The sequence below is a fragment of the Oryzias latipes genome, chromosome 19 (assembly GCF_053564925.1).
Source record: "Oryzias latipes strain Hd-rR chromosome 19, Olatipes_Hd-rR_3.1".
NCBI lineage: Eukaryota > Metazoa > Chordata > Actinopteri > Beloniformes > Adrianichthyidae > Oryzias > Oryzias latipes.
In genome coordinates this window covers 19,342,892-19,366,533 of record NC_136255.1, presented here as the reverse complement: position 1 = coordinate 19,366,533, position 23,642 = coordinate 19,342,892, and the positions used below count along the sequence as shown (strand labels likewise).

Sequence of the window (23,642 nt, the reverse complement as noted above, 5' to 3'; positions counted from 1 at the left end):
AAATTTGTTAACATGTGTATAAAAATCAACAAGAATTTTTCTTCTATGTATAGAGAAAAATTTATGAAGTAAAATGATTTTGTTTGATTTCAGTTATAAATAAAGTTTATTCAAATTTAAGTGATAAATCAAGTAAAGGAAAGGAGTTTAAGGTAGAGGGGTGTAAGCTACTTATATTTTAGCTTTTAGTTTAATTTCTTTTTATTTCATCTGTTATTAAGGTCATAACAGGCACAAAAGTTATTTTTTTAGTTTGTATTTTACAATTACAGAAAGCATTTTTAAACTTTAATGAGGGGAAAAATGTTTTTGTTAACCTTCTTAATAGGGTTGTGACTGAGGATAACACAATTTACAGAAAATTCCAAGCATTTTAAATAGTTATATTCTCAGATATGTACTCAATAAAGCTACATGATGTTTATTTTTAAAGACATTTTTGTGTTTTTTTGTTAAATCGGGCTCATCAGTACATTTCTGAGTTTATAATCATAATGTCAAATGTATTTCTGTTGCCCTTGTGTCTCCTGTGGCGCAGTGCGGGTTCAGTCAGTGAAGCAAACGTGAGGAATTCCTCTCCCAATCCTTCATCTGCTGTCCGTCCAAGCCCCTGCTCATCATTCTAATGCTTTGCAATCTTGGCCATAAACATATTTATAAAGAGATTGGACAGATTTGGACGGCCTCGGCGTGATGATACAGTCAATGATGAGGGAATATAGTTGCATCGAAGTGTTTCATATAAAATAGCGTTGCTGCTAAAAGGGTTAGGAATGATCTTTTCAGATGAGACGGCTCAAACTGTGATGAATCCTCTCACTGGGTTTTGTTTGCACCCAGTGGACCCGGTGGATGTCTCTGCCACACATTCTTCTTTAATTCAATTAAACTCCCAGCTGCTCCTGCATTATACTGGCTCTGTTCTGTTTGTCTGGTGTTTCCTGTTGCCGTGTTATTTGCTACACGTGGCTTTTCTTGTTTTAACATGAGCTTCAGTAAAAAATCTAAATATGTGTCGATGTACCTACAAATAGTTCCCCCATTAGGGAGGATACTAAGAACACAATGCCTGATTATTCATTGTTATTTTGGTCTAGACATGTCTGACTTGCTCTGATTTGAAAAGAAAGCAACTTGGTACCGACTGCTCTCTTGACTTCCAGAATGTCCTGCATAGAAGACCACAGGTGAGTCAAATAAGTCTCTAAATGATTATTTTTGAAAACGTGAATCTAATTCATTGATGTCCTCCAATAACTCTCTTGATAGAGGGCATCGATATGGTAAGGAAGTTCAGTTCATTTCAAAAAGGGGGGCCGATAGATTTGTCCTTACTTCTAAACATCTTACATCTTTAGAGGAAGATGAGGAGCAGGGAGAGGAAGGTGAGACTGTGATGCTGTGTTTTAACTTAACTTTAACTTGTGTTAAAGTGTTTAACATTTAACTTTAAAAGTGCCTTTTAAACCTTTTTAAATATCATCTTAACCTTTTTTGTTGCTCTTTGCCATCTGCATCCTAAAGAAGAGCGCCCCAAACCCAAGTAAGTAAACAAATACAACTTTTGCTCGGGAAAAACCTGACCACAAAAAAAAAGAAACGTTTGTTTTAATCTAATCTGCATTTTGATGTTTTTTTTGGGGTTTTTTTTCAGGCCAGTGGTTCCACAAATTGCAGCACCTAAAATCCCAGAGGGGGAACGTGTTGACTTTGATGCAAGTCTACTGAAAACAGTCAGACATTTACAGCCTTTCAGCAGAATCTGTCCAAGCTTGTGTTTGTGCTGACTGTTTGTTAGGACATCCACAGGAAAAGGATGGAGAAAGATCTTCTGGAGCTTCAGACTCTGATTGATGTTCACTTTGAACAAAGGAAAAGAGAAGAAGAGGAGCTGATTGGACTTAAAGAAAGGATTGTAATGCATATCCTGTCCTCTCATTCCATCGCAAAGGTAAAGGAGGAAGGATTTGAACACACTGTTACTGTGTCTTCCTCAGGAGAGACGAAGAGCCGAAAGAGCTGAGCAGCAGCGAGTGAGAGCTGAAAAAGAGCGCGACAGACAGACAAGGCTTGCTGTAATTATTAATGATGTCTTTTCATATGTTCTGTTATATATTATGAATAATATAATTTGACCAAAAAAAGCCAGGAGCAATTCAGTCGAAAGTTGCGCTCCACAGGCGGAAAGACAAAGAAAAGAGGACGAGGAGGCAAAAAAGAGAGCAGAGGATGAGGCCAAGAAGAAGAAGGTGCTCTCCAATATGGGGGCTCACTTTGGAGGGTTCCTTGCAAAGGTGTCTTGTGCGTACGTGAGATGTGTTTCCAGTTTTTTGGCCAACTGCCTTACGTGGCGGTAAATTTTGCCGCAGGTGGAGCAAAGACGAGGCAAGAGACAAACTGGAAGAGAAATCAAGAAGATGACCCTGGCTGAAAGACGCAAGCCGCTCGCTGTTGAGAACCTGAGAGAGGACGGCCTCAGGTGAGTGAGGAGCACTTAGTGGAAGCAGAGCTGAAGCACTTCAACTTGATCATGCATTGCAGAGAGAAAGCCAAGGAGTTGTGGGAATGGATCTATGAGCTGGAGTCAGAGAAGTTTGACCTGACTGAGAAGATGAAGAGACAGAAGTATGAGGTCAGGACCACCGCTGATCTCTAACCTTCTTACAACATTTAAAACCTTAAAAAACCTCTTTTTGAAACATTTCTTTCAGATTAATGTTCTACTGAACAGAATCCAACATGCTCAAAAATTGTGAGTCTATAATCTTCTACACTGTTTACACTAGGGATGCAACACTTTTTCATTTTCCCCACAGTTTGGTTCAAACGTCGATGGTTTTCTTTGATTTATGGTTTGTGTATTAAAAATCTAAAAATTGAACAAAATCCTTTTTTAATTTGCTAATAAGGGAGTAACAATGACAAACAAGTTGTAGCTGGCTTATTCTAAGCCTGCACTCCAAAAACTTTCCATTTTGCAGGAACAATAACTAGGCTGTATCAAGAAAGTTTTTCAAAAATAAAATAATGGTATTTTAAGAAATAAGGATTCTTGGTATTACCATTTTGCCATTTTTCTTACCCCATTGGCATTTTCTTTTTTCTAATTTAAAGAAAAAATTATTTCGATTTAAAGAATGTTTTACTTATTTATTGGCAGGGCTGTTTTTGCAGTGTGGCTTACTGTACAAAAAAGAAAAACAATACATAATAAATACTTCTCACTTTCAACACAAACATATTCGGTTCAATGGTGTCACATATGGTTTGGTTTCAAACCAAGCATAGAAGCATCTGTGGTTTACACACAAAAAAGCAGAATGTTGTAAAGGTGATGTTCTGTGCGTAGAAAACCATTTCACACATCAGTGTCACAGGTTATGAATGCAAACAGGACATGCAAATGTTCTGCTTATGTCAACAGAGCACTCCACAAATTGAATAGTAAATGAAGTGTCTAAAAATGTGAATTGCTTCTTTTTTTGAATGAACGTTTGCTATCTGCTTTGAATCTTCTCTTTTGCACTGCAGCAAAAAGGGCCATGGGAAAGGGAAGGTTGGAGGACGCTGGAAGTGACAAATGTGCACATATAGCAGAAGCACAAGCAACAAGGAAAATATTCTGTTTTTTGATTTCAGCCCCACTCTAGTGTTTATGCTGAGACATAAAACAATTCATCAGATCTTTGTGTGAAATATACAGGCACATATTTATTTGATTTGCATTTGTAGCTGTTAAAATAAAGGCCTGAATGAAATAAAGAGTTAACGTTTTTTGTTCTGTTTTAATGAAAAGAAAACTAAAACCTCAAAGTTTGCCATCTTAACTTGTTTTTGTGTCTTGTAAATGAATTGCTTGCAGTGGATTAGTAGAAATCAAAAACACTCTTTCTGTTGCACAAAAACTGCATGGACGTCGTCGATGCTCCCATCATGCCTTGCTTCAAACCCAGCCTCGAGAGCCAAGCTCGCCGCTTTCTTTGCAACGCCTGCTTCCTGCTCTTTGCTTAGATCCAGAATGTACCTAAAATGCAGAAATACATACTGAAATTTAGCGCGTACCAACTTCAATTATGAGTTTAAAAAATGCAATTAAACAAATCTATTCCAAATAGACATTTATTTTTTAAACAAACTGTTTATTTACCACATGATAGAAAAAAAAAACTTTTCGGGACTATAAATGTTGTGCCTCAGATATAAAGAACAAAAACCTTTGATGCACAAGTGCAAATACTGCACAATCCCAGTCATTTTGGTCATGGTGACTGAACAGTTACCATGGCAGCCAGTTATGTTACTCAAACAAAACAAAAAAACCCACTTGGCTAACTCCACGACGAGGACAGCGTCTGGTGCTGCAATCTGTCCCATCATGGGGCCTAACTGGTGCACGCAGCTTCAAGGCACAGCCCAAAAATAAAACCAAAAGAAAGCACGGAGGGTCATTTTAAATTAGTCAGGACAATGATGTTGATGATAATGAGTTGAAATGTCTTACCTAACAGAAAAGTACATGAAATTAAAGAAATTAGAGTATTTCTGCTTGTCTGGGAGTTTGTGAACTGATTCCAGTGGAAGGATTGTCAAGGAGACCCCAGTCAGGTGCATCAAATCTAAAGAAGATATGACAATAATTCATTGTTGATTCATTTACTTGACATAGAATGAAAAATAGGCTTCAGAAAAAGAAGAAAAAATCTGGGATTTTCACTGCCGGTGAGCCATTTTGCTTCCATCCATGCTTGTGGTGTAACTCAAAATTCAGATTTAAAGGTTCCCACCTTTAATCCTCAAAGATTTCAGGTCAGGCTGCATGGATGGCTTCTCTGTTTCCTTCTCTGGCTCAGAGGTAGCAGGACAGCTCCGTCTACTGGACAAAGTCTGGAACAATCCCTGCACGTTTGCAAAAGAAATGTCCTGCGCCGTCTAAGAAAACAAATTGATGCCAGAAATAAACACTCAGAACAAATTTTTCAATATATTCAACAATCATTTCAGCTGCACAATGACAGTTTTATTTTTTACCTTGATGTGCTTCCCATTTTGCGTCTTCAGCAGGCTCTTGTCATCAGTTTCAACTCCAAATGAGAGATAAGGGCTGGAAACGATGTCTCCCCAGTAGCCTCTGTACGCCACTGAGTCTCCTGTCTGCCAGGATGCACACTCATGTCAAATTCTATTTCTAAATCTATGCCTTCTGTACGCTTTATTTTCAAACACGCCTGCACTTACTCGACTGAGCACTCTTGATGAGAGCAAAGTTGGGTTGGGTATTTGGTAGATGCCTTCCCTCATTTCAAACGCCAGTCCCCGCTTCCTCCATTGTTCATACTGCTGTTTGTTTATGACACCACACTGTACACAAACCAGAGCAGATTTCCAGAGAAACTAAAACCTCCTCTAGCTCATTATTAAAGTTGAAACTCGAAAGCAAAAGGAAATGCAGGATGTTGACCCCTTTCTTGTGAAGCTTCATGTTAAGGTCCCAGTCAAAGCAGCCTTCGGGGGAGTCGTAGCGTGTGCCCAGATGCTGCCTAACTCGGTAATCCCAGGCTTTGGACATCGAGATGGGAGCTGGATGCTGAGGTGAGGATGGCCGGGTCCATGACTTCAATATTTTGGCTAGTTCATCTCTTTCCTTAAACTGTAAAAAATGAATTCACATTCATTCTTGCACACAAAGTATGTTGTACAAGAATGTATGAAGGAGCAGTTGTCGGGCAGATTGTTCAACCTTTAGATAAGTTGTGTTGAGGCAGTCGTGTGGGCTTGTCTCTATTGTCTCAGTAACAAACAGATGGAGCTGTGATGCTGCTTGTCGCACAATTTCCTCTGTCTGACTTCGGATTTCACTGTTCCCAAACACCTCAAGGAAAACTTCTGTCTTCTCTGAAAAGAATAAAACAAGATTGAAAAGTAAAGACACATCTTAAACCTTCATGAAATTAACATTTCCCTCCAATCTAACTCACCACTGATTCCCATAATTTCTTGAGGAATTAGAGCTATGTAGAGCAGCAGCAGTTGCCTAGCTACCAACTCCATGTGGGTTTCTATCACATATACCTGCAATGAGTCAGTGCTTAGACCATCAGTAGACGGGACATCTCCTCACTGGCAAAATGTACGATTACGGAACTCACATGAAGACGTTTTTCCTGCAAACCAGCGATAGTCTTCAAAATATGTCTTGGATCTCCGCTGCCAACCAGTAAAACTTTGATTTCTTCCTCAGATCCTTCAGGACCTATGAACAGAGACATGCCATAATCCCACCAGGAGGGTACCAAACTTTTATGCTTTTTATTTACATCCACCTGTAATTGTTCAAATATACATCAACACCAGATTACACTAGTGGGATTTTAAAATATTTCATTTCTGAAATCCTGTTTTCTCACTTTAAAAAGAATGCCTTTCCTTCAGAAATATTAGGTTGAATTGGCAGTTTGGATTGTTTTATCATTTCGCCTTTCAAATCAACTTTTGCTATATTGGTAATTGGATGAAAATTCAAAAAAGGTTCCATCACTTAAGAAAGATAAAATATTTAAGTTTAATCCTTCTAAGTAAGTGTTCGTTTGAGGTCCAATGGGGAAAATAATCTAACATTACACAGTTTTACAGGTTTCCCATGTGCTTGATAAGGCATTTTAAAAATAAATGATTCTGAAAGATTTATTTCCCACTTTAATGTAAAAACACATCTGGAATGTTCTGCAAGAAAATATCGGTAATTAGCCCACTGATTTGCTATAAATAAGGGGTGGGATCATATAAATCTGCCTTCCTGTCCCTTGCAAGCAACTAATCAAACTATAATAATATTAAAATAATAATAATAAAAATAAAAATCATCATCACCATGAGGATTATGGATTTCAATTTGACTTTAATTGATCATTATAATGTTTGTGTGTCCTGTATGCACTACTGCAAAAAGTATGATTATGAGTAATTACACTGTCAATTTTCTAAGATTATAGTTATTTTATACATATGTACACATATATACACACACATATATTGCAATCAATGTATAGATTGATTACAATATATGTTTGTGTGCTTCTTAATCATTTGGGAAAACTTTCTCATCAACCTTTATATGAGGGGGAGACTGACAGACTAAGTCTCGGGACACCTGTGATGCAATTTATAGTGAACACACCTTTGTTCCTGTCCACAGGTACCCTCGTCCCCCTCCCCCAATTCTTTTGCATTTATTTATTTATTTATGTAAATTAATGGTTCTGATGAACAACAATTCAAAAGTGATGTTTATTTTATTTTTTAAAATCAGCAAAAATTCATCTTCTTACCCAAACTAAGCAGGTCGAGTGCAGGACTGAACCCCCACCAGGTAATGCACCCCGCCCCCTCAGACCTCCGTCCGGAACTCATTCCTCGATGTCACAGAAGGAAAAACAAACAAACAAACTAACAAAAAAGCCCTCGAAGTCTTTCCTGGACTAAAAGACAGGGTTCGTTTATTTGCAGAGAGTGCTAACTTAGTTAGCGTCAACATGCACTCTTGTAAACAAATTCTAAGTGTAAAAACGCACCTCTGCTGAGAGAAGTTTTATCACCGTCCGGAGAAAGAGTTTGTCTTTGTTGCTCAGCAACCGCATTTGAAGGGAACTGGGCATGCGCAATCTGCTGGTGACGTAGTTCCTCCTTTTTTTATTTTTTATTTTTTATTAATTTTTCAAATTAAAAAAGGAACTAGGACTGTAACAATTAATTGACTTAACTGATGAACTGATTTATCCAACCACGTCGATCTGTCTGAGGCAAGTTGTTAATCGAATCGACCTGTACCATTATAAAATCATTTCTAACCAAAATGAATTGATTATATCAATGCTGAAAAATACAATTTGTGTTCAGGTATTGTAGGTTTATTTTAGTATAAAGTAAAGACAACTAATTGCATCACAATGGACAACACACATGTGATGGCAGAAAAAAACGATCAATACATAATTACAGTCCAGTGTGTGGAAACACATAATTTCATTAAGGCATTTGACCATAGTGTGGTAGAATGTTCCAATAATGTTCAGCTTTTACAGTGAACTTCATAAAACTAAAATGTGCACGGATTTGAATTTAATTCTTGTTTACTTGTTTGTTTGTACACATATTTAATTTATACTTGATTATCTTGCAACAAATACAAGGAATCTGGAAAAGTTCACCTGCACAGTTCAGTACTAGGTATTTATCTCTGAGTCACACTGGTTGAGATTTTGGCGAAAGAATTTCTAAATGGAATTTAGGTCACTGAATCGGATTGTTCCAAATGAACAGCTATCAAATAGGGCTTGAATTGTTGATAAAATGAATTGTTACACCCCTAATTGCAAACATCAAATAACCTATGTGAGGTTTTCAAATGTTTATTAGACTTTACAGAACTCTTTTTGCACAACAACAAAGTGAACCTAAAAAACAAAAAGAAAACAAAAACTAAATAAAACCAGCATTACTTTAAAACAAAAAAAAAGATCAGATATTTTAGCAAACAAAGATTCCAGACCCATCCATACCTTTAAATATAGTGGTGTTGCATGTTTTACAAATGATGAAGTCATGTTGGGTGAAGGAGAGGAATGAGATTATTTTATATGAACATGCAAACAAACACTCATACGCACACCTATGAACTATTAAAAAGCATTAAAAGGTAATGGGATGGATTAAACCTTCATTTCAGTGGTTCTCTTTTTAGTTCAATCTCGGTAAAAATAATGTCAAAGGATGGGACAACAACTTAATCCTCTTGATTAGAAAAAAACAAAAAATAAATATAAACAACAGAACTTAATTTCTTTTCCTATCTCCCATTACACTTGAAGGGAAAAACATTGACACACAACAAGTAAAACGTCCGCCTCAGCGATGTGTCATAAAGAGGCGTTAACGGGGTTTTGCTTTCAGAGCTGCCTCAACCTCTTCCTCGGGCATGAGCGTGTGCCATTGGGCCACTGGACGCCTGGGATTAGCCAGCATGTCTGACCAATGGCGCAGGCCAACTCCTGTAGCTCCGTAACCCATGAAGGTCTTTCCGATGGGGTCATTGCTCCCAAGCTTGTCATAATCATACACTGTAATGACAACCTGGACTTTCTGAGAGAAGAAAGACAACATGCAATCATCACTGACACCACACTGGCTGTTAACCCTTCAAAAGGGATCATTATTCCAAAGCCTACCTGTATTTGCTCAAATGGGACGTCGAAGCTGAAACTCTCGTTAAAGTAGGGGTTGAGGGTGTTTTTCTTGACTGTCGTCTTCTTCTTCTTTATACGTTTTCCATTTTGTTGCAAAACTATCTTCACATATGGGTCTTGTGTAGGAAAAGAGGACGAAACATGTTTTTTTAGGGTGACCATTTCAATTCCTCATATACCTAAAGAATTTTCTTTTTACAAAACAAGATGTGTAGTGACCTGATAAACCGCCAACATCCATTTTCTTAAGATTCTTTGCTTCCATGATGTTTACAGTCAGTTTTCCAGCAGTGGGTACATAGCGCAGAGAGATGCAAACATCACCTAGTTTTTCCTAAAAAAAAAAACACTGTTATGATGGTTTATTTTATATTTTTTTAAGCAAAGTTTGTCTAATTTTTTAACTTCCAAGGAAACGTTCGTTTTTGATGACTGTACCTCCTCCTTTTCCACGCTCTCCAAATCTCTCCATTGTTGCAGAGGCTGACCCAAATCTACACTGTTCATGGGAATCTTGATGTCACCGATCATGTCGTGTTTGGAGAAACGGTCAAAGTCGAAAACCTGCATTACCAAAGTCTTTCCACCCAGCTCTGCATATGGAATCTAAAAACAGAAAGCACAGAATGACTTTCATGGATGGGGTCAGGATACTAAAGGCTGGAGATGAAGAGATGTCAAGCAAAAGTTCACGCATCGTGGACAGAACGAGGTACCTTAAAAATGAAAGTCTCGTTAAAAACGGGGCACAGGTTTTTGCGTTGAACCTTGGTCTCGTACTTCTTCTTTTTGTCGGGTAACAGAAACACTTTGACGTATGGGTCTGAAGTTCCTCCCATGTCCATAGCAGCGAGGTCCTGGGCCTGAAGGATGCCCACAATGAGCTGAGGAGGAAAGAGGTGATCAGATTCTGCACGATCCAGCTGCATTTCTGCTTGATTGAATCAGTGCTGTTTCCTCCAGGACCTACCTGAGAATCTGTGAAGTTGTAGTCAAGGGAGAACTCCAGTTTACCAAGCTTCTCTTGTTCTTTTTCCTCCTCTTCACCCCCTTCCTTCTTCACCTCTCCTTCCTACAAGACAAAAATAAAATCCACACACATTTGATATTAAACAGTTAATACACATTGAATGATGCATAAGTCGTTTTCCAGCTCACCTTTTCTCCAGGTTCTCCCTCCCCTTCCTTCGTCTTCCTGCGGCGGCCTGTCTTCCTCTCCCGTACTTTCTTTGGCTTTTTCTTTTTCCCAAAGCATTTCTTGAAAGCACAGAAGAGGCAGCAGGCCACCAAAACCAGGACCAACACAACAATAGCTGCCACTGCCCACATAGGAACTGCAAAACAGTTTTATTACAAGCATGTCACAACTCTTCATACAGAACGCGTGCTGGAAGAACACACATGAATCATTTATTTTGATATTAGAAGATATGCCAGAGAACTGTGGCTGTGATGGAAAAAAAAAAGGATTCATGTGAAGGAGAAGGTCCTCCTTATCTCAGGGCAGTTGGCTGAGCATGTGTTTGGTCAGCAACACCCTTCTTCCCAATCAGATAATAACATGCTTCTAGCTGTGGCAGACAGTGACAAGAGTTCAACATTAACCGCTTCACTCTGAGCGCCATAAACAGTAATTTGTCAACTTTTGGCACCGTCATGTAGCGACCAAAGCTTAAAAACACAGAAGAGCACATCTACAGACTGTTAAAATGCACTTTCATATGGGAATAAATGTTTTTTTTTTTGGATAAATATTTGGTTTGAACTTGTCAAAAGTGATCATGTTCACTGAACCCAAAATGAAAGTAGATACTCAGTGTTTGAATTCTTGAGTTGTGGGCTTACTTGGTAGATGACCCAGCTCGTTCATGAACTTCTCCTTCATGTGGGTGTAGTCGTGTCCTGGGTGATGCTCTGTATGAGGGTGTTTGTGATGATGCTCAGGATGAGTGGGCTCATGGTGAGTGGGCTCAGTTGCTTCCTCTGATTCTGGTTCTGCTGGCTCGGCGGCCCGCCGGACCCGGACCCCGTCTCTGAGCAGCCTCATGTCAGCTGTCACAACAGCAGAATCGCTTCAGTCATTTCTGTTGGGTCACGCTGTCAGCTGGCCTCTTGGGCCAGTCTCCACACATTTTCACATGTGTGCTGTGTAATCCCTGTGTTCATGTGTTGCAGTAAAGTCCAGGAGCACGGAACATCTCTAAGCCAGATGCTCAACATGGCTGACCCTAATCCTTCTGTTACTCTCATACACTCTGTCATCTCCTCCATCGCATAACCCAAGCGTTCACTCCCACGTTCATCCCCATTTTTCCATCGTCATAGTCTGTGCTAGAGACTGGATTAAACTCTGCCACCGCAACATTAATCCAAAGTTACAGATTCTCCAAGCTTTAGTAAATAGAGGGTCGTCTCCCACTGTTACTGTTTTCCCTCCCTTTGCAAAGTTCTCTGTCAGCATGTCTGCTTTGGTATTTAAAGAGCAAAACTAGAAAGATAATATTTAACATGGTTCTGAATGGGTTTATCAATGTAACTACGACAAGAACAAAAATTTCAATTAAAATGAGATGCACTGGATAAAGGTAGATTTTTGTTGCATTTTAGATTGCACACAAGTCAGAGTTTTACTTCAAATGATGAGGTAAAACAGATTCAACAGCTTTATACAAAAAAAAATAGGCTTTCTTAAAAAAAAAAAAAGCTTTTTCAAAAAAATTCCTAACCATAACCGTAAAGGAAAAACAAATATAAAATTAACTAATTTTGTTCTGAATGGAAACAAAACCATAAGCAGTCATATAAAATGTCTAAGTGCATTCTTCTAAAATCACACAGAAAATCTTTGAATTGTATTCCTGCAACAAAATTATAGTTCCATTTTAATACAAATACATTTGAAATCTCAATTTTTCTTACCTGCTGATGTTTCCCTTTGCCTCCTACTTTGTGGAAAAACAGCTACTAGATGTAATTGTATTCTTTGCAACTTCTACCTTTGCTCGTTAGAAGATTTGCACATCTACCAGCCTGCAATTGTTGTGCTGCCCATGACTGACGGACTCCCTGAAACCTTTTCCATCAAAGCACTGTCAAATCACTAAAGCGGTGTCGTCGTTTAATCCCCCCCTCTACCCCTCCTCCTGATATTAGAAGGCTGAAAACACATCTGTTGCTCCGTCAAACCAACAAAGACCCCAACACTAGAAAAAACTAAGGGAAAACCTGAAGGTTTGTCATTACATCTGAAATTGAAATCAGAATTTAGTTCCTTATTTGGGAGAAATGTCTATTGCATTAATAGGAGTGGGGTGGGGTGGGGGGGTTGTTTACTTGGCGGATCATGTATTGCATCCAGCTCTTCACTAATCCCCTCAACATACAGCAACTGTGCCAACGCTCAATCTAGTAACAAGTTAAAGTGACTAGTCTTCCATTTTAAAGCCTTTATCAGAGAGGCGTCAGGTTCTCACTGCTCCATTTCAGGCAGCTGCAAGACACCCAGTTAGACATTATTCCAACTGGGCGCAATTAGCATCAATTGTAGATTGTAAAAAGATAGCAATCCCTAAAATAAAAAATAATAATTTCAGTTTTGATCGTATCAAAATGTGGAACTTCTCCAAAGTTGGAAACTTATTTTTTTTTTGCATTCATTTGATTAAAATCGTCAGACAAAATAAGATCACTGCAACAGCTTAAGTCCATTTTATTTCTGTCCATCTTTGCAAATTCTGACACACAAAAAAAAACAAAAACTGACAAGGACACTGAAATGCACAGTCTATAAATGGCTCTTTGCGCAAAAATGTTAACCTGCAACTTTAATTTTACAGCCAACAAATTTTAACGGAAATCTTAACGGATGTCATATTCAGACAATTCGAGGTACAAAGTTTATTTTCCTGTGTTTTTGGTACATTAAGGTATTTTGTGAAAAACACTTTCCAGTTTCACCAGAATATGCTCCATTGACCTAATCTGAGGAATTTTGGAAAGCGGGAAGCTTGCATCCACGTACTGCAGCGACATTTACAGAGTGTGTTTATCAAACAGGTATTCGCCCAGAGAGGCGTTCGTCTCCGATGCAACGAGGCGGCCGAGGCTTCCAATGTAATCTCCCAGCTTCTTGATGGTGTCGTGGCTGTCGATGAGGAAATGCTCCTCAAGAAAATCGCAGAACTGCAGGAGGCAGAAAAACGGGTTACTTGGATGCACATGAGAATGATGCAACAGCTTTGGGAAACCAAATCGGTGTCACTTACATGTGCATCGTGGTGAGCGTCCGCTCTATGGTGCACATCAGTGATCCATTTGTTCAGAGTCTTCTGGTAATCCAAGGAGTAAGTTAAAGCATCCAGACCACTTCTCCAGTCATCTTTGCTTGGCTTCTAGAAGAGAGAGAGAGAAAAAAAATCCTTAGACTTTCAGGGCAAACCCCCCCCAAAACAAATGTAAACAAGAAAAAAGGTCAGGCCTTTAAGAAAAAAATTCCATACTGCAATATTTTGAAGCAAAATCCGGCCTCCTCTCAAGTTCTGGTATTCCAGAAGTTTTTCAGCTTGATCCCTTTCCTTCTCGGAGCGCTCCAGGAAAAAACTGGAGAATTTAGGCAGAGCAACATCATCCCTGTCAAAATACATCCCCTACAAAACAAAGAACATTAAGGGATGAAGCAGAAACCAGAGCACCATAGCAACAGTTTTAATGACTAAAAGCAGTTGAAGAAAAGAACAAAGGTCATACCAGGGAAAGAAAGGTGTAGGAAGCATTGAGCTTCAGGTTGATCAGCTTGTTTATGTCACCTTCGGTCTCCGCATGGAAGTTGTGTCTAACTGCAGACTGCATTTCTGAAATAAAGTAAACATAATCGGCATTATTTTTTTAAGAGGGACATCATTGAAAAATGTAAGCTTTGGCAAAAAGACGATACACGTCTTCAGCCAACTAACTCACTTAGTTAGCTAATGGAATGAACTTCATCTCTGGTGATGAACTAGTAGCTGGACAACAATTTACTTGGAGGGGACACACCATAAAAATAAACTAAAATAAAAAGCTTTAAGAGGTCCGCTTGTGGGGCAAGCTTGGACTCAGACTGATAAGTTAGCTGAACTAGCAAAAAATTAGTCGAATATGTAAGAAGCAATTAGTCAAACGAAAGTAAAAAAAAATAAAAAGCAAAGAATGAACAGCACTTCTCAAATGGCTAAACACAAAGGGAAAAAATAAATAAAAAATTAAATAGAGTTAGCAGATTTTTTTAAAGAAATGTACTTACCTTCAGCTTTGTTGTTTACACGACGAGAGAGGAGAAACACAAACGCCCTGCAGCTGTCTTCTTCCCTTTATAAGCTGAGGTGGAGCAGACGCCACAGCTGCTCACTGTTGCCCCCTGCTGTTTTTCTGAGGTAATCAAACTGTGAGAAGAGCACAGAAAAGCTTTTATTTTGACTTCCCGGGGGCCTGTTTCACTTCAGAAAGGAGGTTCAACCAACTCTGAGGTTAAACTTGAACTCTGAGTTCGTCAATCGAGAGATTAACAACTCTGAGTTTTCTGCTTCAGAGAAGCTGATCGGAGTTAGGTCAATCAATTCTGAGTGGACTGATTCGGAGGTAAGCGTCCGCACCGCGACCAATGAGTTATATCACTAGAGGAGACATCACGTGGTTCCTCATGGGAGGAGAGCACCGCCATCTTGGTGAGGTCAAGTTACTACTGCAGTGAATGCATGTGAACACATTTTTTGCAAAATGCCAGTTCATTGTGCGGGTTTCAACTGCCAAAATCAGATACATGAGTCCATGAAGGAGGTAGGTGTAACATTTCACAGGTAAGTATTTTATTTTTTTTCTTTTAAGGCTGCAGGGGCTTCATTAATAGAACACATGTTGACATGCATGATGCTGCAGGGCTATTATAAACATGCTGCATGATGTACATTTTATTTTGCTAAACCTGTATATAGCATACTAGGCTATTATAGTATTATAGATTTATACATTTCTGACTCAGTGACTGAACTTTTCTTGCAGGTATCCAATGGATTCAGACTTAGGGAAAAAGTGGGCCTTGGCTATTAAAAGAGTTAACCCAGATGGATCACTGTGGTACCAACTAGCAACACAGTCTGGCTGTTCAAAACATTTGTGGAAACAGATTTTGATGAGAGGCCAGACTGTTTTTTTTTAGGGTAAATCTGTTGTTCACTTTTGGACTTCTTTTGAATATTATTATTATTATTATTATTATTATTATTATTATTATTATTATTATTATTATTATTATTATTATTATTATTATTATTATTATTAATAACTATAATAATAATATCATTATTTTTATTATTATTTATTTATTGTTATTTATTGTTTGTATTGACTTACTATTGATTTATTATTATTATTATTATTATTATTATTGACCTATTGTTGGGTTTTTCTAAATAATTTAAATTACATGTCAAAGAGGTCTAAAACTTCTAAATGTTTAGAAATTAATTTTAAAAATTCTTTCTAATAATTTTTTATTTGTAAGAAGTCCTGCAACAATGCATTTTCATTCAAGTTTGAGCTTTTAAGGCTGACTGTTTCTCTTCTTTAACAACAACAAATGATGTATACATACATATATATATATATATATATATATATATATATATATATATATACATAAAATGTAATATATTTATATATATGTATAAATATATTTAAATCTAAAAATATATAGTTTATAAAAACTACTTGGACACCACTAAAATCAATAGAAATCAATGTCATGTGGGCGTCGTCGACCTCACCAAGATGGCGTCGCGCTCCGCCACCGTCGGCCAAGCTTCTAAAGCGGGCGTGTCTCCTCTAGTGATATAACTCATTGACCGCCACCAGGAATAACACTTCAAAAGTACACCTAAATATCGCGATTTTTATTTCACACCTTACGCTATTTAAAAAGTTATTACAGCCAATATTTTATAACAATGATTTAAATGCAAACTTGCGCATTAACTTGAGCAGCTATGTTTTCCCACGCTAACTGTCTCTGTTTTGCAGATGCAGCGGTGTTGCTTTTCTTCCGGAATATGTGCTCATATTCACTGTAACTCTGCAGCAGCACGTCAAGTTCAGCTGGCGAAAAATACGCAGACCTCTTTTTTTCACGGTTGCCATGGTGACTCGTAATATCTGCGCTCCATTGATAATGGCTTCTTATGGTCGCGGTGCGGACGCTTACCTCCGAATCAGTCCACTCAGAATTGATTGACCTAACTCCGATCAGCTTCTCTGAAACAGAAAACTCAGAGTTGTTAATCTCTCGATTGACGAACTCAGAGTTCAAGTTTAACCTCAGAGTTGGTTGAACCTGCTTTCTGAAACAGGCCCCAGAACTTTTAACGCGGCCCAACAGCTAAGTTAAACTCAGTCCGCGACAATATGTTTAAAACTAAATATACAAGTGAATGTGTGCATTTGATGTAATTTCAACATTTTTAAAGTACAATAAGTCTGTAGATTCTTTTGAATAACATTGTTATAGTGTTGCTGATAAATGATGAGTATTTCTCGTGGTGGTTTTGCTGATGGTCTAGTCTGGTTGATACGTGGTGAGTTTCTGCTTCATGCAGGCGTTGAGACTTTAAACGTGATCATAGGTCTGAATGTTCTGTAGATGTGAGACAGATTACTCACATGCAGACCTGTAGCCAAACATACACTCACATGCTGCAGTGTGTGACGGGCAGCGGGTTTTACGTTTTTACAATCCCTGAGCGATTCACCTGCTGTCCCCACAACCCCCCCACCCTCTGCTTTCTTCCTCACACATCTCGTCCCCGCAACTGCGCGCTCTTTCTCAGAGAGAAAGCGCGCAGTTTTAGGCACGGCCATTCACATGTTTCCAGTTGGTACAAACTCTGTGAAATAATAGATAATAGTAAACTGATAATGCTGGCGCTGATTTTTCTCCCGATACTACTCCACGCCTCTGGCATCGCATCGCGCCCGAGAAGGACTGGTCTAATGAAAAAAAAAGTATAATTAAAGATTTGTCTGCGAGCCACATGTGACCATCAAAAGAGCCATAAATGGCTCGCGAGCCATAGGTTCCCGACCCCTGCCCTAAAACATATCTCCATTTCTGGAACCGAAAACTGAGGTTATCAACTTCCTTAGCCTCAAACTTACTGTGGGAGCTAGCATAGCCCCTCGCTTATCCTGATGGATAAGCGAGGGGCAGTTGGGAAAGAAAGATCATTACGCTGGTCCTGACAGTGCCGTCTCGTGGTCAAGTAAATACATAAGACATTTGAAAGAAGAGGTCAACAAAATCCAGTCCAAGATTTGGACTGTTATTTCCATTTTTATTAGTGACTCGATCAACTCAGATTTGAGAAGTTAGCTCATCTAAGAATTTCTTTTAAGATTATCTTTAAAGGTTAAACACTCAAGACCCACCTATTTAATTTAGCTTTTCGTTTATCTTATCTGCTTATTGATTCGATTAGTTTTAGTATATGATACTTGATGTATTTAATTTTATTATATGCATTTAATCTTATTCTCAATTTTATGTTTTTCTTTTCATACTATGTATTTAATTTTAGCATCTTATCATGATTTTAGCCCCAGTGTTTCTTGTGGGGATCTTTTCTGCCAGATCCTGCCGGCTTGGTCGGTTGTTGTTGCCGTGGACGTTGCCCTTACTGGGGCAGCTGGAGTTTAACACTGCAGCCTCACGGCTGTGAAGTGGACCCTTTTGCTGTCCCGGTTTGGGTGGGGACTGTGGCGATGTTCCTACGGCCGAGCTGGCTCCTGGTATGAAGAGATTCCCAAATACTGTTTCCTCACAGCAGAGCCAAGCCTTAAATTTCATTTAGAAGTTACTTTTATCAGTATTCCTTGTGTGTGGGGTCATGGGTCCTATGTTTAAATTGAGGGGAGTGGGAAAGATGAAGGGTGGGTTGTGTGTTTATTGTAATATTGTTTTTTTGTTTTATTTTTCTTCAAAATGGTAAAGTGCTTTGAGTTGTGTGAAGTATGTAGAGCGCTTATTTTTATACATAAAGTTTAAGTACATTTTGAATTTCAAATGTTATCATAATAAAATATTGCTGATGTCATCAACAAAAATGTAACTGCAGATTTCATCATCATAAAATATTGCTGATGTCATCAAAAACCATTCTATTGCTGATATCATCAAAAAGCTAGTTGGTAATGTAATCAACAAAATGATGATTGCTGATGTCATCAAGAATCATACAATGCCAGTGCATCGTATGATTGCTGATGTCATACGATGCCAGTGCGTCATAATCATGTCAAAACATGTCGAAACGTGTCATCGGTCCAGTTTTCAATAATAGGACCTAAGACAAAATCCTGCAAAGTGAATTGCATCACTTGATCTTTCGTGTTGAAAAGCTTCACTTGTGAAACCACGTTTTACGGAAAAGAAACACAGTATCAACTGAGTTTACCAACTCAGGATTTCCACATTTAATCCTATTCTAAGAAAAATGCATCAAATTCAAGCCAGTCAAGAAGTTTCCCTTTGGGAAATTTTACATAAAAAGCAAGTCTCTTCTTTTCACCTGAGAGACATCAAGTCACTTCTGCGTCAGGTGGCAACAGATTTTAAGAATCCCAAAATCGCTCATGGAATTCTGACACCTGACAGGATTAGGCTGTTTGTTGAAAGGAACCAGGAACAACAGATCATTTCCACACATTTTAGTAGGATTGGGGACCTTTGTCTGGATTCATGCAGACACTTGAGGTGGTACATGGCCCCAGAGGCACTTGTGGGTTCACTGACCACTGAAAAATCCCACGTTTGGTCCCTTGCCTGTATTGCAGCCGAGATGTTTCTGGGATTTCCATTCTACACGGCCTATTGGGATTATGAGATGATCTGGAACATAACGCAGACTCATGGTCACTTTCCAGACCATGTCCTAAATGCTGGATCCAAAACGAAAGAGTTTTACTCCAAAAGGGGGACAAACCAGTGGCTTTTGAAGACACCCAGAGAATTAAGAAAAAATATTCCGAAAGATGTCAAATTTTTTTCACCGGAGGACTTCGGAAAACTCCATCAGAAGTCAGGAATCTGTTCCAAGACAGAACAGACTGATGTGGAACATTTTGTTGACCTGATAAAGCAAATGCTATCATTGGATCCTGCAAAAAGGATCAATCTCAATCAGGTGCTGCAACATCCATTTGTTGCTGTTAACAGGCAACATTTTTCTTCATCAACAAAGACACAAGACAAAGACGTCCCACACCAATCAGGCCTAAAGTCCTCATTAGACAGCACCCAAAGACAGAGGCTGTCAAAGGACAGAGAAGTGCCCACGGTCTGGATCATTGGGTCGGGTTACTATATCACTGGGGCAGAAAATACAGCTAAACGATGCTTTGGAGAAAACCTTGGTGTCAATGCAAAAATTCGTTGGATCGGAAAAGTAAACATGCGCTGGAGGGATGTTCTTAAGCTTTTTTATAGTGAGTTGTCCCAACAAAGCAGTTCCCCAGACATTTTGGTTCTCCACGTTGGCAGCAACGACCTTGGAAACACAAATGGGTTAGATCTTGTCAATAAAATGCTCAAGGACTTGACACACCTCCATCAAGCTTTTCCCAAAATGAAAATAGCCTATTCCTGCATAACTCCAAGGTTAGCATGGGGAACATTTGATCCTAGTAAACAAGAAGACGACAGGATGACGGTCAACAAAAATATTCTATACAGCGCCGGATTATTCAATGGTGCTGTGATGGAGCATCCAAAACTGATACCATTTGAAAGTGAAAGTCAGCTTTTCAAACCAGGTGGAATACATTTCACCTCAAAAGGATTTGAAGTGTTTGTAAGCTCCATCCGTGATACAATTGAGCAAACTCTCCACCAGACATTTTCAAGAGGCCAAAGTCACCAGCCTCAGTCATGTCTTTGTGTCCCTTCTACATCTGGCCTAATCCAGCCTGGCCCAAAGCCTAACCTGAAAAGAAAAGTAATTTCAGAGGAACTCTCACAGAGCAGAATTGACACACATTTGCCTGCAACCAAAAAGAAAAAAATCATCTGTGAAAATGACAGACACAGGCAGCATGACCACAGCATACCAGCGGACACCTCACCAATGGAAACACACAAAGTCACAGGACGACCTGATGTCTGGATCGTTGGCTCAAGTTATATTTCACAGGCACAGCCTGCAGCTAAACATCTTTTTGGACAAAACTTTAATCTTGACGCCAATGTTAAGTGGATTGGAATGAGAGACATGGGCTGGAGGGAAGTTGTGGATAACCTTCATCACACAATCTCCAAAGAAGAAGGTCCCCCTGAAGTTTTGGTTATCCACGCTGGAGGAAAAGAACTGGGACGAATGCCTCCACAACAGATCGCAAATCAAATGTCACAAGACCTGAGGCTTCTGAGACAAATGTACCCTCAAATGAGAATAGTTTTGTCCCTCATCATTCCAAGGAAAAGCAGGAGATTAGATTATCCTTATCAGATGGATAAAAGCTGGACATTAGTCAATGACATTATGAAGTGGTATACGGACCTGTTCAATGTTGTGGTTGAGCATCAGGATTTGTCACTTGATTATGAGGAAATGTATAGACTTGATGGAGTAACCTTAACATTACAAGGAAATCGAATCTTTCTAAACAACATCCGCACTGCCATACAGAAATGCCTCCAAAAACAAGAAGAATGGATGACTTTTTCTCTTGACAGACCTTTTAATGTGCAGGATTTTTTAAATTGGCTGAAATAATTGATAACAAGTAGCAAAGAACCTTGGATGATGAGCTACTCCAGATTCAAAATTCCTCTTGAAGGTCAATACATTTTGAATTGAAGACAGATTTCCTTCATAATCCTTCATCCTTCATACCCAATACATTAACCCCGTACAACAATTCACAATGCAACAGATAACCTTTGCGCATTTTTTTTATTATTTATCTTTTTATTTTTTTTTTTCTATTTTGCACATTTCTTTTGCACGTCTTTTTACCTGCACTGTTCTGTAAATAGCTTTTAAATGAGACCACCTTTTTGTTTGCATTTATGCTACATTTTCTTTGTTCTTGCTTTTTATATTATTCTTAGTCCTTTTTTCCCCCTCTGCTGTCAGTTGCTATGTAACAAACAAATTTCCCACGTGTGGGATCAATAAAGTAATTCTGATTCTGATTCTGACATTTGTTTGGATGAAAACAGATTTCAAATTTAGGCCTGCCATGTATGGGTTTTCTCCGAGGGCTTCGGTTTCTCCCATTATCCCAAAAAACATGTCATTCGTCAATGATGGATTTTAAAATTGACATCTGTTGTTGTCTGCCTAAAAGTCTGTCAAAGACAAAGAACACCATCAAACCTCAAGCGCTCAAATCGAGGCAGCAATTTAAAAGATAAAGAAATCTTAGAAGATTTTCTTTCAAGCATCAGGAATGCCATCTTAAAGTACCTGGTGCAACTCCCACCCCCACTCCCCAAAATAAGAAACAAAGGTGACGGATTTAACAATTCAAAAATCCTTCAACAATTCGGCCACTGACTGCCAGGTCTGTACCACCAAAACCAAGAAGAAAATCTTCCTCCCTAAAAGTTTCTCTAGACTGAGCCTTAAAAACAGGGGCAGCATGTTGGTGTGTTGGTTAACATAGTTGGCTGACAGGACCTCGTCTGCGTGGGTTTTCTCCGAGCGCTTCGGTTACCCCCCACTTTTAGAAAAGTATTAATATTAGTATAAATAGTATGTGACAATTATAAATAACAAGAATGAATAAATTGTAAAAATTAAATCTTTTAAATTGATCCAATAAAATAAATGATCAGTTACCAGATTTATAGGGAAATAAGTCAAACAAATCCTGATTCTCGAGACGTCTTCATCAAGTGTCAACCTTTTATTTACGTTTAAAGACCCTGTAAAACTGTATATTAATCATCCTTTGGAAAAACAATTCTTCGGAGGGTCGATAGGGGGCGCTGGTTGCGAGATTAGCTGTTGCGGGCGGACGATGAAGAATACACATTAAAACAAAGATGGCGGAGGGGAAAAACCAATGAGTTATATCACTAGAGGAGACACGCCCGCTTTAGAAGCCTGGTCGACGGTGGCGGAGCGCGACGCCATCTTGGTGAGGTCTACGACGCCCACATGACATTGACTTCTATTGATTTTAGTGCTGTCTAAGTAGCTTTTATAAACTGTATATATTTTTAGATTTAAATATATTTATACATATATATAAATATATTATATTTTATGTATATAATATATATATAAATATACATCATTTGTTGTTGTTAAAGAAGAGAAACAGTCAGCCTTAAAAGCTCAAACTTGAATGAAAATGCATTGTTGCAGGACTTCTTACATATAAAAAAATTATTAGAAAGAATTTTTAAAATTAATTTCTAAACATTAAGAAGTTTTCGACCTCTTTGACACGTAATTTAAATTATTTAGAAAAACCCAACAATAAGTCAATAATAATAATAATAATAATAATAATAATAATAATAATAATAATAAAAAAATCAATAGTAAGTCAATACAAACAATAAATAACAATACATAAATAATAAGTCAATAAATAATAATGATATTATCATTATCATTATTATTATTAATAATAATAATAATAATAATAATGATAATGATAATGATAATGATAATAATAATAAAAATAATAATAATAATAATAATAATTATTATTATTATTATTATAATAATAATAATAATTATAATAATATTCAAAAGAAGTCCAAAAATGAACAACAGATTTACCCTAAAAAAAAAACAGTCTGGCCTCTTATCAAAATCTGTTTCCACAAATGTTCTGAACATAGCCAGACTGTATTACTAGTTGTTAACCACAGTGATCCATCTGGGTTAACTCTTTTGACAGCCAAGGCCCACTTTTTCCCTAAGTCTGAATCCATTGGATACCTGCAAGAAAAGTTCAGTCACTGAGTCAGAAATGTATAAATCTATAATACTATAATAGCCTAGTATGCTATATACAGGTTTAGCAAAATAAAATGTACATTTATATTGACAGCAAAATAAATGTACATCATGCAGCATGTTGATAATAGCCCTGCAGCATCATGCATGTCAACATGTGTTCTATTAATGAAGCCCCTGCAGCCTTAAAAGAAAAAAAATTAAAATACTTACCTGTGAAATGTTACACCTACCTCCTTATCGGACTCATTTATCTGATTTTGGCAGTTGAAACCCAAACAATGAACTGGCATTTTGCAAAAAATTTGTTCAAATGCATTCACTGCAGCAGTAACTTGACCTCACCAAGATGGCGGTGCTCTCCTCCCATGAGGAACCACGTGATGTCTCCTCTAGTGATATA

General features: G+C 38.1%; 4 protein-coding genes across 6 annotated transcripts; 1 reads left to right on the top strand and 3 right to left on the bottom strand.

Annotated features, from left to right (window-relative positions):
- Nucleotides 1-1,047: 1,047 nt before the first annotated feature.
- LOC101156775 (troponin T, slow skeletal muscle-like) lies at nucleotides 1,048-3,762 on the top strand. Of its 2 annotated transcripts, XM_004080323.5 has the most exons (12): nucleotides 1,050-1,187; nucleotides 1,270-1,283; nucleotides 1,359-1,385; nucleotides 1,525-1,543; nucleotides 1,655-1,715; nucleotides 1,799-1,915; nucleotides 1,998-2,075; nucleotides 2,181-2,294; nucleotides 2,370-2,479; nucleotides 2,542-2,632; nucleotides 2,712-2,752; nucleotides 3,532-3,762. In XM_004080323.5, exons 1-12 carry the CDS (start codon nucleotides 1,165-1,167, stop codon nucleotides 3,575-3,577), a joined length of 741 nt encoding a protein of 246 aa, XP_004080371.1. In that variant the 5' UTR covers nucleotides 1,050-1,164; the 3' UTR covers nucleotides 3,578-3,762. The 2 variants fall into 2 exon arrangements, with proteins under 2 accessions (XP_011486378.1, XP_004080371.1); XM_011488076.4 differs by having other exon boundaries at nucleotides 1,048-1,187; nucleotides 1,270-1,385.
- dnaaf3l (dynein axonemal assembly factor 3 like) lies at nucleotides 3,130-7,671 on the bottom strand. 2 transcript variants are annotated; one of them, XM_004080324.4, is made up of 12 exons: nucleotides 7,569-7,671; nucleotides 7,326-7,409; nucleotides 6,147-6,250; nucleotides 5,976-6,069; nucleotides 5,738-5,892; nucleotides 5,459-5,647; nucleotides 5,236-5,358; nucleotides 5,029-5,151; nucleotides 4,785-4,929; nucleotides 4,502-4,616; nucleotides 4,325-4,399; nucleotides 3,130-4,024 (listed from the first exon to the last, which is right to left on the bottom strand). In XM_004080324.4, exons 2-12 carry the CDS (start codon nucleotides 7,405-7,407, stop codon nucleotides 3,877-3,879), a joined length of 1,353 nt encoding a protein of 450 aa, XP_004080372.1. In that variant the 5' UTR covers nucleotides 7,408-7,409; nucleotides 7,569-7,671; the 3' UTR covers nucleotides 3,130-3,876. The 2 variants fall into 2 exon arrangements, with proteins under 2 accessions (XP_004080372.1, XP_020567874.1); XM_020712215.3 differs by having other exon boundaries at nucleotides 7,326-7,475; nucleotides 7,569-7,645.
- A 718-nt stretch (nucleotides 7,672-8,389) lies between these two features.
- LOC101156534 (synaptotagmin-1-like) lies at nucleotides 8,390-12,367 on the bottom strand. The gene is made up of 9 exons (XM_023949100.2): nucleotides 12,159-12,367; nucleotides 11,085-11,291; nucleotides 10,398-10,573; nucleotides 10,210-10,311; nucleotides 9,956-10,123; nucleotides 9,678-9,845; nucleotides 9,459-9,573; nucleotides 9,222-9,355; nucleotides 8,390-9,135 (listed from the first exon to the last, which is right to left on the bottom strand). The coding sequence occupies exons 2-9, from the start codon at nucleotides 11,284-11,286 to the stop codon at nucleotides 8,926-8,928; spliced, it is 1,275 nt and encodes a 424-aa protein (XP_023804868.1). The 5' UTR covers nucleotides 11,287-11,291; nucleotides 12,159-12,367; the 3' UTR covers nucleotides 8,390-8,925.
- Nucleotides 12,368-12,932: 565 nt separating this feature from the next.
- On the bottom strand, nucleotides 12,933-14,659 carry zgc:56095 (Ferritin, lower subunit-like). Its single transcript, XM_020712217.3, has 5 exons — nucleotides 14,521-14,659; nucleotides 13,986-14,089; nucleotides 13,739-13,885; nucleotides 13,505-13,630; nucleotides 12,933-13,421 (listed from the first exon to the last, which is right to left on the bottom strand). The coding sequence occupies exons 2-5, from the start codon at nucleotides 14,085-14,087 to the stop codon at nucleotides 13,272-13,274; spliced, it is 525 nt and encodes a 174-aa protein (XP_020567876.2). The 5' UTR covers nucleotides 14,088-14,089; nucleotides 14,521-14,659; the 3' UTR covers nucleotides 12,933-13,271.
- Nucleotides 14,660-23,642: the final 8,983 nt, after the last annotated feature.

What these genes read in the sequence shown, in the direction of transcription:
- LOC101156534 (XM_023949100.2), bottom strand. Translation starts at nt 11,286, where the DNA reads ATGAGGCTGCTCAGAGACGGGGTCCGGGTCCGGCGGGCCGCCGAGCCA. An exon ending in ACAACTTCACAGATTCTCAG is followed by an intron (nt 10,124 to 10,209) that starts GTAGGTCCTGGA and finishes TTTCCTCCTCAG; the next exon opens with CTCATTGTGGGCATCCTTCA. An exon ending in ACGAGACTTTCATTTTTAAG is followed by an intron (nt 9,846 to 9,955) that starts GTACCTCGTTCT and finishes TTCTGTTTTTAG; the next exon opens with ATTCCATATGCAGAGCTGGG.
- zgc:56095 (XM_020712217.3), bottom strand. Translation starts at nt 14,087, where the DNA reads ATGCAGTCTGCAGTTAGACACAACTTCCATGCGGAGACCGAAGGTGAC. An exon ending in CCTACACCTTTCTTTCCCTG is followed by an intron (nt 13,886 to 13,985) that starts GTATGACCTTTG and finishes TTTGTTTTGTAG; the next exon opens with GGGATGTATTTTGACAGGGA. An exon ending in TTTTGCTTCAAAATATTGCA is followed by an intron (nt 13,631 to 13,738) that starts GTATGGAATTTT and finishes TCTCTCTTCTAG; the next exon opens with AAGCCAAGCAAAGATGACTG.
- dnaaf3l (XM_004080324.4), bottom strand. Translation starts at nt 7,407, where the DNA reads ATGAGTTCCGGACGGAGGTCTGAGGGGGCGGGGTGCATTACCTGGTGG. An exon ending in TGAAGCTTCACAAGAAAGGG is followed by an intron (nt 5,359 to 5,458) that starts GTCAACATCCTG and finishes GTTTGTGTACAG; the next exon opens with TGTGGTGTCATAAACAAACA. An exon ending in GAAATCTTTGAGGATTAAAG is followed by an intron (nt 4,617 to 4,784) that starts GTGGGAACCTTT and finishes TATCTTCTTTAG; the next exon opens with ATTTGATGCACCTGACTGGG.
- LOC101156775 (XM_011488076.4), top strand. Translation starts at nt 1,165, where the DNA reads ATGTCCTGCATAGAAGACCACAG. An exon ending in ACAGACAGACAAGGCTTGCT is followed by an intron (nt 2,076 to 2,180) that starts GTAATTATTAAT and finishes TGCGCTCCACAG; the next exon opens with GCGGAAAGACAAAGAAAAGA. An exon ending in TGAAGAGACAGAAGTATGAG is followed by an intron (nt 2,633 to 2,711) that starts GTCAGGACCACC and finishes CATTTCTTTCAG; the next exon opens with ATTAATGTTCTACTGAACAG.